This window comes from Simochromis diagramma, unplaced genomic scaffold (assembly GCF_900408965.1).
Source record: "Simochromis diagramma unplaced genomic scaffold, fSimDia1.1 OVJJ01000510.1, whole genome shotgun sequence".
In the NCBI taxonomy this organism is placed as follows: domain Eukaryota; kingdom Metazoa; phylum Chordata; class Actinopteri; order Cichliformes; family Cichlidae; genus Simochromis; species Simochromis diagramma.
The window spans coordinates 3,585,468-3,600,744 of NW_024387326.1; the positions used below are offsets into that span (position 1 = coordinate 3,585,468).

Here is a 15,277-nt window from a genome sequence, read left to right on the forward strand (position 1 = left end):
GCTCACAGGAGTGGCAGGTGTGGTCTTCTGCTGCTGTAACCCATCTTCCTGGTTCTGCTGGAGCTTCCTTCCTGTTAAAAGGTGTTTTTTCCTTCCCACTGTTGCCAAGTGCTTTCTCACAGGGGGTCATTTGATTGTTGGAGTTTCTGCTCTATTATTGTAGGGTCTTTACCTTACAGTATAAAGCATTTTGAGGTGACAGTTGTTGTGATTTGGTGCTACATAAATAAAAGCACTACAAAAAAAGCCGTGAATTATAATAAGTAATGTTTCCCTCTGGATGAACTGGAGGAGCCTTTAAGCTCAAAAAATAAAACAGAGCATTTGTTTCCCTGCTAATCTGCAAAACATCATACAGCGTGCGGCACAAGCCTCCTCCAAACACTGAAAATGCATCCAAATAGATTCTGATGCACTCGTCACACTTTTACTTTTATGCTTCATTGAAAATGCATTAAAACATCACAGCACTTTAGCACATCAGGCCATGAATCATTAAAGCTTTAATGGCTCCAGTCCACATTACATCCAAGTATTATTCCAGTTTACGACTGCAGAGACATTATCATCACGATGAGTAATTGGAATAAATTCGTCATGCATGAGAGCTGTAACTAGTCATCTATTCTCTTTCTCTCCCTTTCTTCATGCTAGTGTTTATGCATGTGTGTTTTAACTGTAACCTGATTTGCGACGTTTAAGAGTTGTTTGCAAGTAATGAAACAACAGGAACCGTCTTATAATGCCACAGCATACTGCCGCAGGCTTGGAAAACATCAATCTGTTCTACTGGGACCTGCCTCAACATAAATAATACATTGTCTCTCAGAGCAAAGTGAGCTAATTAATAGGAACATTTCGTTAGCTAATTAGATTGCAGGAGAGAACAATTTTTCAATCCCCATAAGGCACTGAATATCGAAAGTCGGAGAAAAGGATTTTAAAGCCGTGGAATGAAATACAAGATGGATGGCTTATGATAAAGGACAGAGGCAGGTTGAAAGAAGACAAAATGAATATTTGATTTAATCTGAGCTCTTTCAGAATACCAATTCATTATGTGGGTGTGTGCACCTGCGCTGCCAGGATCTAATCTAAAGTGGATCTAGCCTGCTGCATTGGACATCACTTGGAGTATATGTATATAAACACACACATATATATTTATATGTATCTCCTCAAACACAAACCACAAACTGCATCAAGTGTCCTCTTGAAAGTCAAATCCAGGGGGCAAAAATGATTTTCATTTTAAGTCAGGGCCTATGAGAAGACAAGAAAATATAAAGAGAAGCAAGGTGGGCTACAATGGAAGAACTAATGGATCCATAGTTTTTGAATACGTGGTGATACCTACCAATCACAAATAGTGACATCCTGATTTGGAACCACTTCTAACAGGACTTGTGTTTAGCATTGACTTAATTATGCAATCTGCATTGATCCAAAGTAAAATATCGTAACTCTGGGTCACAGAGACACGGGTCACCGCAACACGCCAGTTTTCTGTTTGCGCCGCAGTGACCGCATGACAGCAAACAAACACACAAATGCAGTCTTACTGGGTAAGATCAGGACCAGAAAATTACTACTAAATTCTTTCTAGTCCACACATGCAGGGGAGTGGAACGGAGCGAGAGTGGGAAGAAAAAAGGTCTTGACAGGAAAGAGATGTAAGTCTCCAGTCTGCTGCTCCACATAAAGAAGCAGCAAATTGATCAATAATATATTGATTTTCTTAGTGAACTTTTCTTTCTTTGAGAATTTTATGCAAATGATTGCCTGGTAGCTTCATGCTTAACTACTGCTGTGTGAACGCATGCACGCATGTCTCTCTCAACCTGTTTTCCTTTTCAATCACACAATGCAGTAAGAGCTGTGCATTAAGGACTGTTGGTGACAATAAGTAGGATGAATAGCTGGCCTCACAAAAGCTGTGTTTAGGGTTTGCTGGGATTTTTAAAGATTTACTGTGTGTAAAATGTGCTTCACACCCTTTTCCTTAATATCACAATTATTTCAATTATGTTTAAACTTAGAAGACCCAAGCAGATGTCTAACAGCATCTTGATGACTGTGACTGTGCTCGTGAAGTTCAGTATTATTCTGGTAGTATCAACACGAACAGAAAAAAAGAACAAACTTAGTAAATACTTTTGGTTTCTACATTTTATATGACTTACAATCACTAACTGCTTGTACTTTCAGCTGCTTGGAAATGCAACCAATCACATGGCAGCAACTCAGCACATTTAGGCATGTAGACATGGTCAAGACAACCTGCTGGAGTTCTGACTGAGCATCAGAATGGGGGAGAAAGGTCATTTAAGTAACTTTGAACGTGGCATGTTTGTTGGTGTCAGACAGGAAGGTCTGAATATTTCAGAAACTGCTGTGTACTGGGATTTACCTACATGACCATCTGTCGTGTTTACAAAGTATGGTCTAAAAAACTGAAAATATTCATTGAATGGATGGTGGGGTCAGAATTTGATATTAACAACATGAAATCATGGATCCATCCTGCCTTCTACCAATGGTTCAGGGTGGTGGTGGTGGTGTAATGGTTTTGGAAGACATTTTGTTGGCACACTTAGAGCTCCTTCACACCAGCTGAGCATAGTTTAAATCTCACAGCCTACCTCAGTGTTGTTGCTGACCATGTCCATCCTTTTATAACTACAGTTTACTCATCTTCTGTTGGCTGCTTCCAGCAGGATAACACACCATATCTCATACCCTTTCAAACTGGTTTCTTGGCCATGGCATTGAGTTCACTGTACTCAAGTGGCCTCCACAGTCACCAGATCTCAATCTAATAGAGAACCTTTGGGATTTGGTGAAACTGGAGATTACGATCTGCAGCATCTCTGTGATTCTGCCATGTTAATATGGACCAAAATCTCTGAGTAGTGTTTCCAGCATCTTGTTGAAATGAAGAGTTAAAGTAGTTCTGAATGCAAAAGGGGACTCAACCCGTTACCTAATATAGTGTCCAGTGAGTGTATTTGTCTTACTTTTACTTTACTCTTATACTGCATAAATATATGAATCTACCATAAATGAAGCAAGTATCATGTTTAATATGAAAGAAGCAAAAGTAATAAATAAAGCATGTTGAAACCTTTTACAATTCGAGACATTATGATTATAATTCTTTTATTTTCTTTAAATGTCCATGTGCAGGGTATCGGATCATGCTGCTGTAAAAACATTTACTACACTTTGAATGGTGTCAGTTTGCCATATTTGGAAGCAACCACGCAGACGTTCAGTGAGCTTAATGACTTTTAACGCGGCTCTCATATTAAGCACTGACAGCAGATGGTTAGAGGAACTATCACATTTTCCCAATTCCGCAGGGATTTTACCATCCTCGTGGCTCCAAAATGACAGATTTTAATGAAGATGATGATCACCCAACTTTCCCTCTTGCTACACGGACCATACGGCTGTCATTTTGTTTTGAGTTGTAAATCTCATACCTACCAAACAAAGCAGCACACAGATGTTGCAAGCACTGGCAGTTTGCCTAGTCCAGCTGCATTACAGCATGTTACCATGAAATCTGGTATATGGCAGGTCTGTTTTTACAAGTAAGCATGAAATACATGCTGCTGTTTATCTGGGTGTCTGTGTATTATGCAATATGTAGGAAATATTTTATCATGTGCAAGTTTGAAATGCTGACAGGCCTCCTTGGTCTGTTTTATCCTTTTATCTTCCAGCATGGTTAGACGGAACCTGGGTCAGTCCACTCGCTCCATCTATCTGGGACTGGCTTGTCTGTCCCTCAGTCTCCATGTCCTTCTGGCATTTTTTTGCCTTTCAGTCCTCCAGACTGCCTGTGTTTTTCCCACTTCTTCCTCTTCCTCCTCCATTCCCAGAACAGATACTCAGCATCACGAGTCTGTCTCCCAGTCTCCTGCTTCTGATGCTGCCTCCTCAAACAAACTGCAGAGGCGCCCCCACGATGAAGTGCGTCACAAACCGACTGCAAACATGTTACACCATAAAGTCCGAGGCTCATTAAATGAGGTCGCTGAGAAGTCAAAGAAACTGATTGGAGTTGGAAAAATAATTCAGAAAGTTGATGGTCCTTCTAAGCTTGGGGCACTGTTCAAGCATCCGCTTTACAATCTGCCACAGCCAGAGCTGCAGCAAGATGATTGGCTAATGAGGCTGAAAACAGAAGAAGATGCAAAGGATACAGAAAGTGAGGAAGAAGAGAACGAAGACATCTTCCCTGATGATAGTGAGTGGTGAGTAAAAAAGATGCCAAAAACACTTTAATAACATAGAAACATGAAGGGCTTTGAAAATAACCTGCCCTACGTTCTGCATCATTGTGAAGCTCCCCTAGAATAATTAACACTGGTTTCTAAAAGATTAGCTCTTCTTTAAGCTGCCCTAATTACAGTAGCCCGCTTTTCATTTGGTAACATTCAAAGGTTACTTTACTTTACTTTCTTTACTGATGTAGCTATGAAATATTAGTCCCATCCAGCAGACCTTTATGCTCATCAGCTAGTGACACCATGCATGTCTTTAGTGTAAAATGACGATTTGATAGTAAATTAGATTTTTGTAGATCTGTAAATTTTGTAAACTAAATTAAAAAACAATATTCTGTTTTTCTAGCTAGATAGTCAAAACTAAACTGCTAATACAAACTGATTAGAAGTAAACAATTAATGTTTTAACCCTGAGAATTTTAAAATCATGTGAAATAGAAAGTACATTTTCTTTCAGTTCTAAGGTTTTACACACAGGACACCATAAAAATAATCTGGTTCTTAGTGGGCTTAAAATGCAGTAAATACAACCTCAAACACCATGCCACATATGACACCGTGTCATTATTTTTTAACAAAAAAATTAATTTACACTTGCTGCTACTTTAAGAATTAAGAGGGTAAGTAGCAGCCCGGTGCCGCTAATCAAATGCATTTGATTAACTGGTCATCAGCAAGTTGAGGCGCCTCTATAAATGCAGAGGTTTGCAGGTCTGATGCAAAACATCAATGTGGGAAAGGTTGTAATGCCACTTCCAACCACTTTGCTGTCCATTATTCTACAGCGAGAAAGATTATTCACAAGTGGAAAACATTCAAAACAGTCTTGTTAATTGACAAATGTCTTGACAATATAATACTCTACAAGCATCAGTTAGCTATTAAATGTTAAAGGTCATGATGAGAAAAAGAGTGAACAAGAATATCTTCTTTGAAAGGATTACCATGCAGCACAGCTTAGGTTTGCAAAGTTATAGCTGAACTAACTGCAAGACCTCTGGAACAACATCCTTTGGACAGACACAGGAGGAGATGTTTGGCTATAATGCACAACGCCATGTTTGGAGAAAACCAAACACAACATATCAGCATAAACTCCTCATACCAACTGTCAAGCATGGTGATGGAGGGGTGATAATTCTGGGTTTATTTTGCAGTCTGTTTTGATCATGAACCCTTCTGTATACCAAAGTATTCAAGAGTCAAACATCAGGTTATCTGTCCAACAGCTAAAGCTTGGCTAAAACTGGGTCATGCAACAGGACAATGATCCCAAGCACAAATTACTTAAAGTTATTACAGCTGAAGGTGATTCTCGAGGCTGTTAATGAATAATCTTTAATGTGTCGCATGTTGTTGTTGTTAATGTCAAGTTTAAATAGTTGTAGAACCTGGTAAGGAATTCATGTTTATTCAATAAATCCTGATATGTAAAACCTTAGAATTGAAAGAGGATGTACTTTTCTATTTCACATGATTTTGTTCTATAAGCATGTTAGCATACCGTGGGTATATAGTTTCACTCTGCCACAGAAACATGACTGTCTTTAAATTGGAATAGACTATACAACAAATTACTTTTGAAACACACTTTCATGCTCAGAAATAACTATTAAAGGAATGCAGCATCCCATTATTTCCTCGCCATGAGGCTTGTGTCACTTCATGCTGCCAAATGAATATTATGCAATGGAAGCTCTTTTTTTTATATCACTGTGTTGCTCAACTTTCCACAGAATTGGTGTGTTTAGACTTTTAACTTATTTTAAAACTGCAGTTTGTTTCATATCTGAATTTCTGTTCATAACTAAACAGTTCTGCAGGTGTTATAGTATTATGTCTACATACTCTCCTGAAGGCAAAGCAACAGTCACGAGGAAGGCTATGACAAAGTCACATGGACAACTGATGTGGAGACCCACCCTCCCTGGCTGCGGTTCCACCTGGGCATCTCTCGCTGGGAGCTGTACAACAGGAAAGACCCCAACCTAGCTCAGCTGACTCACTATTTGGCAACACAGCGTATCCTTGGCGCAGGTGAGCACATAAGGGAGGTAGGCAGGGTTAACAGGCCAAAGAGACTGGAAGGAAAGAACAGGGCCTGGGAAATGTGCCAGAAAGATCAGAGGAAGGGGGGCAGGTACAATTTTCTTAATGAACCTCCTTTTTATCTTGCTACTCCCACAAACTACATCCTGAAATGAGACTTAGGTTGTTTTGCAATGCCACGATGAGGAGAGTCAATTAGGAAACCTTCTCAGGCCATAGTCCTTCATAAATATTCTGCCAAAACATCCGTCTGTAATCTGTACTGCTTTTAGGGTGACCAAAAGAAGGACTTCTAAGGAATGCATAGTTTGATACAGCAAGTTTTCTTTACTTAAAAAATGAGCTTTTCATTACCTTGCGTTTTGAACTTGTGGTAAATTCTTCTTTATGTTCATTTGGATTCCTCTCAGCAGCTACAAAGTCACAAACCTGCTGCTTTCTCATTTTAACTGATCCGTTATTACAAACAAGCTAATCTGTAAGAGAGCCGTAGGCAAGACTGAGTATTCACTGAGTGAATAGAATAAAGTGTGCCAAAGCTCATATTTACAGCAGTGAGCATTGTCTTTGGGGAAACAAGACACATATATGGGATGATAAAGGCACAAACTGATGTATGCAAATAAAACGACAAAACACATTTAGAGAGAATGAAAGCGCAAACCCAGGAGGATTAGGTATACTGTTATATAACTCACAACTCCTTGTGGATACAAAGTGAGAGGATGAGGAAGGTGGATGTGTGAAGGTATATAGATTTCTTACAGCCCCCAGAAGAACTGCATACATGCTCTGGAACAAACAAACTATGGAATAACATGCAAGTAGAATTATAAACAGAAGGCCAGTGTATAGAAGTTATTCAGATATTCAGACATCTCAACCTGTCAGTATAGGTTTCCTATACACCACAGATTATGGTCAAAAGTTTATACCCAATCAACATGACCATAAACGTCATGGTAATTTGGGGTTTCTAATGACTTCTTTCAACTATTCTTTTTCCAGGGTCTAATATTTGTACAGCATACTTCTTTAATAACTTTAAAAAACAAGAATTTGAATTTAATTAGGATTTCAAATATAAAATTATACATGCAGTTGTATATACACCCTCATTGTTTGGTTAAATGTCCCTTACTGACTTGCACCTCAACCAGAAGCTTTTGTCAGTGATCAACAAACTTCTGGCATAAATCTGGCTGGATATTTGACCACTTCCTCAGCAGGACTGGTGGAGGTGGTTTCATTTAAATTGGTTGGTTTCCTGGCATGGACCAGGCTTTTAAACATAGTCCACAAATTTTCAATAGAGTTGAGATCAGGGCTTTAAGAAAGCCATTCCATGTGTGTTTGGGATCACTGTCATGTTGGAACACCCAGTTGTGTCCAAGTTTCAACCATCAGATGTTGATTTAAGTTGAACCTGAAGATTTTGGAGGTAGTCCTTCATGATTCTGTCCACTAAAACGCCCCAAAGCTTGATGCTACCACCACCATGCTTGATAATTGCTACAGTGGCCTTATGTTTGAAAGCCTCAAATTTACTCCTCCAAACACACCTCTTTTACAGCCAAGTAATCCACTATTTCTTGAGATGATAAAACTGGAAAATTTCCAAACAGCTTTGCCATTGTCTTAGTAAGGACTCATACATGACTACAAAAACTAATTTAGGGAAATCTTTTTTCTGTTTTGTGTGTCTGAAAGTAAAATAAATCACTGAATATATCAGATTTATAAGACACCACATATTGGTCTTAGTATCAGTCTTGAAAATCCTTTATCGATATAACTGTGGTTTCCCTGTTGATGCTTCGTGTATTTTCTTTTCAATTTCACTTGCTGTTTATTGGCTTTAGACATCAAACCCTAAAACAGATAATGGATTAAAACCTTTATCATATCATTAGCGGGGTATACACTGCATGCTGAAAAATGATGCTAAAAAGGGACTAGCATGTTCAAATATGAAACCAAGCATCATTAAACTTGGGAGGGACCAACCGGATCTTTGTGTGTGTGTGGCTGTATGATGCACCGCCTCACATATAGCAAAATGCACTGTGGATTACTGTCTTAATTTTATTACAAACGAGAAGCAGAATTGAGATACAAAAGTGCCAGTATGTAGATATTCAGACATTCATAAAAACAAAACAGCAAACTGTGCAGCTCACATGTACATGAGAGACATAGACTGTTATATTCTCTCGCATGCTTCTCCATGAATGTAACTGCAGGCATTCAGACTTGTGCCACTTTAAAAGAGATGTTTTTAGATCCTACCTACTATTAATATCTGTTGAGAAACTCTTAGATAAATGGAAAGGGTGCATAACCGAACAAGGCTATAAAATCACATGCAAGCTGGCCCACCACTATGCACAAGTGCCTACATAAAGACTGGATGTACATGTACTATCCATAAGCATAAAATATTCATGCACCTTCCTTTGCATAAACATATGCTTATGTCTACATGTTCATTTTGTGGTTGGTTCTCTTAGACAGGCAAACCCATGCTCAGCATGCTGCAGAATGAATAATGCATTGAGATTTGTGTTATATGGTGCAGATTAAGCACTAATCTCGGCTACAGGCTAATTTACTCACTGTGTCATCCCTTTTCCCCCACATTTAGCTCTCATTCCTGCATGTACCTATATCTTGTGTAAATTTGGGTACATATTCAGAATCAGAAATGCGAATTATGGATCAAAATGTGGCACAGCTTGGTTTATATTAACAATTTCTTTCTATTCATTTACAGGATTTGCTCACAGAGCCGTGGTCTGCAGCAAATAAAAGCTGTTTCTTTTTCTGAAACCTTGATTTGAACTAGTTCACTTGAAAGAGAATAAACACATGCTTCACATTGCCCAGTTGTCTGAAGTGTGGATAAAGTGGGTCAGGTTTGATGGGATGAAAGAATGGGGGAGAAAAAAAAATCGAAACCGTCCGATGCAGACCTCTGTGAAGGTAAAACGGGGTGACGTTACTGGCAAAGCATGTAAATGATACTCTTATCTGCTTGTTTAGAAGCAGCAGGGAATATTTTAAGGTATCATAAATATGCAAAGGCTTTACAAGAATAACATAAGCATTAGTATTAAAAATAATGATGCATAATATTGGGCCTCAGCGCTAAGATAAATTGATTTTATACATGTTTTGTTGGAGTAATGCTCAAAATGGAGGTGGCAGTTGGTGCTCTGACTATAAAACAGGCCACCATGTGGAGGAACTGATGTAATGCACTGCAGTGAATCTAAATTGTATGCATCTCTGTGATGCGTTTCTTATCAGTGGCTGATCAATATGATAAAGAGTGCTTGTGTAAGCAATGATCTGCCTTTGTATTATTGCTGTGCTCCCGATATCTACCCTCTTTGTATCTTTTAGTTCAAAAGAAAGGAGGCACCCAACTGAAACTGCTCATATCGTTCCCAAATTATGGACAAGCTCTGCTCAAACCCATGAAGTAAGACACCGGTGCAATGCAGCGGTCTGAGAAACATTCATCCTGTTGCCGTGTTTTGTGATGCTGACTAGTAAATGACAAGATGCGCTTATAGCAGCATGTTTATGCGCTCGCTTTTGTTTGTTGCACAGGCAATCCAGACATGCAGAGACTGATGTAAACCTCTTTTACTTCTCTGACTTTGAAAGACACAACGCCGAGATCGCTGCCTTTCACCTTGACAGGTACGCGTCATTACACATCCGATCGGCAGGTAGCAGGCGTCCTTGAGGGCAGGCGCACAACAGGTGACACTTCAGGCACTTGAGTATTTTGTTCATGAAGATGTCGCAGAGTGTAGAAGTGTGAAAAGGTTTTAATAGTGGTAGCTGAAGAATAAAACCTGACCAAGTGTTTCATTCTTGCACTTTGCTGGATAAGTAAAGAGAAAAAGCAGCACTTCTTCTGTGGTTACTAACCCCACTGTCGTGCCCTTGAGCAAGGTCTTGATCCTGGTGTACATGTGGAGTTTCCAGGAGGTCAGAGGGTCGTAGCACTGGGCAGCTTTCTGGTGTGACAGTGCAATGCGTGAATATGATGATGGTGTTCCAGTAAACAGGACGTTAATGCTGCACACAAATAAAGATTAAAAAAAGAAAACACTTCCTGTGCTCTTGCTGACACATTGTGTTCCCTTTTTAAATGTATTTTCTTTGTACTCGCTCCCTCTCTTCATCTCGCTCTGTATCTTCCTCCTTCTCAGATTGCTGGGCTTTAACAGAATCCCTCCAGTGGTTGGACGGCTCATCAATGTTACCACAGAGATCAAAGAGATTACCACCGACCGCAGGCTGTCTAAGACCTTCTTCACTTCCCCTGGTATGTGTGCAGGTGCATGTGGGTAAGTGTTGGCTCACGCCAGCACTCAGTTTATTTAACAAAAACTAACTATTGGACTGAATTCTGCTAAAATCTTTATTTTTAATATATGGCTGTCTCTCTAGCTGGGAACGTGTGTTTCTATGGGCAGTGTGAATACTACTGCTCAGTGGAGCACCCGGTGTGCGGTCAGCCACATATGCTGGAGGTTTCCCTGGCTACCATGCTGCCTGACCTCACCATTGCCCCTCGCAGGTCCTGGAGGTCCCCATGGAGGCGATCTTACAGCCGCACCAAGCTTGCACAGTGGGTTCACTGATCATACCTCAGTCTGACTAACATACAGAATGTAGTTTAATACAACTGAACAGAGTACATGTTTAGAAACGTCCTAACTGTGAGTGGGAAAATGCCTGAATGGAATTATATATTTAGTGATATTAGGTTAATTGGTGATTGTAAATTGTCCATAGCTGGACTGATGACATTATATTGAGTGGCCTGTTTTGAAACAAGACTTTTAGGAGTCTAGGAGTTTCGTTGGATGTCGTCTGTTAATGGTTTTTCTTTTTAAAGGTAAAAATATTGGAATGCTTTGTTAATGAGTCACTTCTAATGATCACAGTGTCTTTCTTTTAAACAATCTGAACCCCAGCTCAATAGAAGGATGATTACTAACCTTGTAGTAATACTGCTTACAATCTAATACAGCCAGTACAAGATAACAGAAACAGTTCCTGCGTGTATTTTAGGTATTAGTAAAATACTGTCTATTAAGCAGCTCTGATGGAACTTTTGATAAGTGTGTGCATAGAGTGTAAATAAAGATCTAGATTTAGACCAGGGGTGTGAAACATAAGGCCCTTGGGCCAGAACTGGCCCTGCAAACATTTTGGACTTTTAATGGTATTTTCATAAATTTTATAGCTTGTCCTGCTGATAAACATCTCATACTACAAAAATAATGTAACAGATAAAAAAGTTAAGAAACATGAGAAGAAAGTTACTGTTTTTTCACTATTGCTATAGAATTATTTTTTTTTTTTTTTTACAATGTAACCACATTAAAAAACAAAAATAAAAGTAAAAAAAAAAATTGACATTTTCTGTTAATAACTACAGGACAGTCTGGCCGATTAGTTACCAGAATATTGTTGAATTTTACACATTTTTTTTTTTACAATTTCGGCCCAAAGAGTTGTGCTGACTTGTTTCTTTCATTAACGGCAGCAGCAGCATTTCTTTATCACGTAGAAATACTGAGACATTGCACTTCTTTTTCTTATATTGCGATGTCTCAGGGATTAAATGTGCAGTTAAGCTACTTTGCACTGGGGAGTTTCACTGGTCCAGCTTACTTAAGATCAAAGTGGGCTGTATGTGGCCCATGATGTTAAACGAGTTTGACGTTCCTGGTCTGAAGCGTTTAGAGAATCGTGGGTGTTTGCTGCCCTCTAGTGGTATCTGTAAAGACTTGCAAGATGTAAACAATCTTAAAACAAATAGGCACTATATCCAGAATCTGCATTCTTTTTAATGATAAAGTTTTGAATTCAAACATCTGAGTTAACCTAAACTACAAAATGAGGTGACAGCAAAGGTGAACTGCACTAACTCGAACCCCAAAAGCAGAAAAATGTGAAGGGAAGCAATAAAAACTGTTAACAGGGAGGCCATGATCTGTTTTCCTTTGTCTGTCTGAGTGTCTCTGTTCTTTTGTTCCCAGGTGGGAAAAAGACCCAGCTTACTGTGATACAGTGAAGCAGACACCTCCTTACAATCAAGGAACCAGACTGGTGGATCTCATAGATATGGCTGTCCTGGACTTCCTCATGAGTCAGTTAGGCCCATTTGTTTGTTGGTTGATAGGAGTCACTCATCTGTATAACGCTCCTTATTTTCTTTTTTTCCTAAGGAATTTTAACAAACTATAAAATTAGTGAATCAGTAAAGTAGCAGTGTGATGTTCCCTACAGTTGCATTAAGAGCTTTTTAAAGAGTATTTTTAACAGTGTCATGAACCTTAAATGATACTTGATTGTTTTCCATCTGAAGGCAACATGGACCGACATCACTATGAGACGTTTGAGCAATTTGGCAACAACACTTTTCTTCTGCACCTTGATAATGGACGGGCGTGAGTATCAAAACTTTGATCCTTCTTATCTCGTGTTACACTTCATTTCTTCCTCAGGTGTCAGGTTAGTTTTTCGTCATTAAATGTTTTTGATCCTGGCTTTTTTTTTTTAGGTTTGGGCGTCACTCTCAAGATGAGCCATCCATTCTAGCTCCATTGCAGCAGTGTTGCAGGTAAAACAAGACAAAAGATGCGTGCTTACTGATCTGTGCGCTGAAAAATGATGGACGGGGGGACAGGTGTAAGAAAAGAGTCAGTGTCAAGTTTTCAAATGTGTATAAACCCACAAGGTGTGATAGAAATTCTCAACTCTAGCGAAGAAGTGCATCAAATTAGTAACATTTCTGTAGTAAGATATCTAAAAACAACTAAGCTAATGCCACTTGTTGCCTGATGGATTTATATTATCCTCACATCACACCATTCTCATGATCTCGATACCTCAGAAACAGCTTGAGAGACTATTTTCAAATTTAAGATGACATGATTGGATTTTGGTCCCCAAAGGTAAAGTTATTATGAGTCAGCCTCTCATACGTCAAATTCTCATCAATCTAATATGTCCTTTACGCCTCAGCTTAAGGAAATTCTTCAAGCCTGTAACGTCACAAAATGTGCCTCATGAATGTTTAACAGAAGAAGATGACAATGCAGAGGTCAAAGGTCACTTTGGCATGATGAGATTATGCTAAAACGTATTTTCTGGCCACAAGATATCATGCAGTGGAAGAGTATTGCGTAATGAAACTACGGGCTGCTAATGTTGGAGACCCACCTTGAAATGAAAGCAGGTGTACAGCACTCAGAGGCTGCGAGCTTAAAGCAGCAGCTTCTGTTTCTGAGGCTTTGTCTGCTGTTATGGCTGTGACTTTAGTTGCCAAACATACGTACACCCTATATTTGTATTAAATTCCTACAAGGCCTTTAAGATATAATATTCATGGTAAAATCTCATAGTTGTTTATGGCATTTCCCAAGCTGTTTTATACAGAAATACTACAACAACATTCAAAAAGCTCATAAAGGAATTTTAATGTGATTGCTTTGACCACAGTAATTATGTTAGCTGCTGTAGCTCTATGGGTAATCAAGCTATTAAATGGTAAGTGGGCAATTAACATTACATTAGCAAGTGTTCATTTTATCTAGTTTGTTAGAATACATTTACATAATCTCAGTGTAACACGGCTAAAAGGTTAAAACAACATATTGTTTGGGAACAGGATTTGTACCTGAGTCAGCAGAGGTGTAAATAATATTACATGATCCCACAACATAGCATCAAACTACTGCTTTTATTAATAAATTATCAAAAGACGACCAAAGGTGGAAACGATATTCGTGCATATGGTTAAAAGATTTTAAAATTACATGTGTTAGTTCAAATATCTTTCTTTCCCAGTTTCTTTTTTCCTTTTCCAAAATCTTCTCGATCCCCTTACACGACTTATCTCCACAGGATCCGTCGCTCCACCTTCCTCCGCTTGCGTCTGCTGTCTCTTCCTGATTTCCGACTGAGCGACATCATGCGGGAATCGCTGACTCAGGATCCTTTGTCGCGAGTGGCCCCTCTCCTCTCAGAACCACATCTGTCCGCGTTGGACCGGCGCCTTGCAAAAGTTCTGCAAGTAGTGCAGACGTGTCAGGAAAAGCATGATGATGTCATTTACAATGACATAGAGGGACACGATCAAGGACCACGATCAGCTGTTACAGCCTGACTGAATATAGAAAAACATTCAATTACACCTGACATATAGATTATTGTCCCACTGTTACCTTACCAATACTCTTTTTCATATTTTTGACAAACTACAACAAAACATCAAACCAACAAACATATGCAAAAATACAAATACACAAATCAAAATGTTCAAATTTACATGAAAAAAACAAAATAAAACATGCAGCAAACTACACACTTGATGTTTACTTAAAGTTTTTTTTTTATATCTATGTCTTTTACAAAATTTTAAATAAAGGAGTCCTCAAACCATCTCATTGTAGACATTATTCATTCTTTTAGGTCTGACACCATTTTTCTTCTCCAGCGTACAACTTTCTATCCAATGGGGTGTTTTCCCCTCCCAAAACAATGCTTAAGTAATGAGGAATAATAATGTTTGTTTATTTTTATTACACGCCATTAAGTTTTTCTGGATATAAGAACCAATAACTTTGGAGTTTTATGGAATTTCTTTTGAAATCATTTTCTAGCATCGCTGTGATCTCTTCATTGCTCTGCACTCTCAAAGATAAATAAACTGCGCTCCTTTAGCCTCTGTGCATTTAGTGCATATGTCAGTTATATTTTTATTTTAACCGTTTGGTGTTAAAAGTGTTTGCATAGCCGAATATTAATATTAGGCCTGTATTATATGGTTGAGTGTACGTTACAGCTGATCTCTAAAGCTCTGTTTAGATTATTAATGTCATATTTTTCATCAAATTATT

General features: G+C 38.8%; 1 protein-coding gene across 1 annotated transcript; it reads left to right on the forward strand.

Annotated features, from left to right (window-relative positions):
* The first annotated feature begins 1,548 nt into the window (after positions 1 to 1,548).
* On the forward strand, positions 1,549 to 14,928 carry LOC120717808 (extracellular serine/threonine protein kinase FAM20C-like). The gene is made up of 11 exons (XM_040006057.1): positions 1,549 to 1,673; positions 3,729 to 4,262; positions 6,154 to 6,332; positions 9,750 to 9,828; positions 9,960 to 10,052; positions 10,571 to 10,686; positions 10,812 to 10,992; positions 12,413 to 12,522; positions 12,742 to 12,823; positions 12,937 to 12,996; positions 14,283 to 14,928. Exons 2-11 carry the CDS (start codon positions 3,730 to 3,732, stop codon positions 14,542 to 14,544), a joined length of 1,695 nt encoding a protein of 564 aa, XP_039861991.1. The 5' UTR covers positions 1,549 to 1,673; position 3,729; the 3' UTR covers positions 14,545 to 14,928.
* Positions 14,929 to 15,277: the final 349 nt, after the last annotated feature.

Excerpts from the sequence above, each read along its gene's own strand:
- LOC120717808 (XM_040006057.1), top strand. The coding sequence starts at position 3,730 with ATGGTTAGACGGAACCTGGGTCAGTCCACTCGCTCCATCTATCTGGGA. Across the intron at positions 4,263-6,153 it reads TTCCCTGATGATAGTGAGTG|GCAAAGCAACAGTCACGAGG; the intron begins GTGAGTAAAAAA and ends ACTCTCCTGAAG. Across the intron at positions 10,687-10,811 it reads GACCTTCTTCACTTCCCCTG|CTGGGAACGTGTGTTTCTAT; the intron begins GTATGTGTGCAG and ends CTGTCTCTCTAG.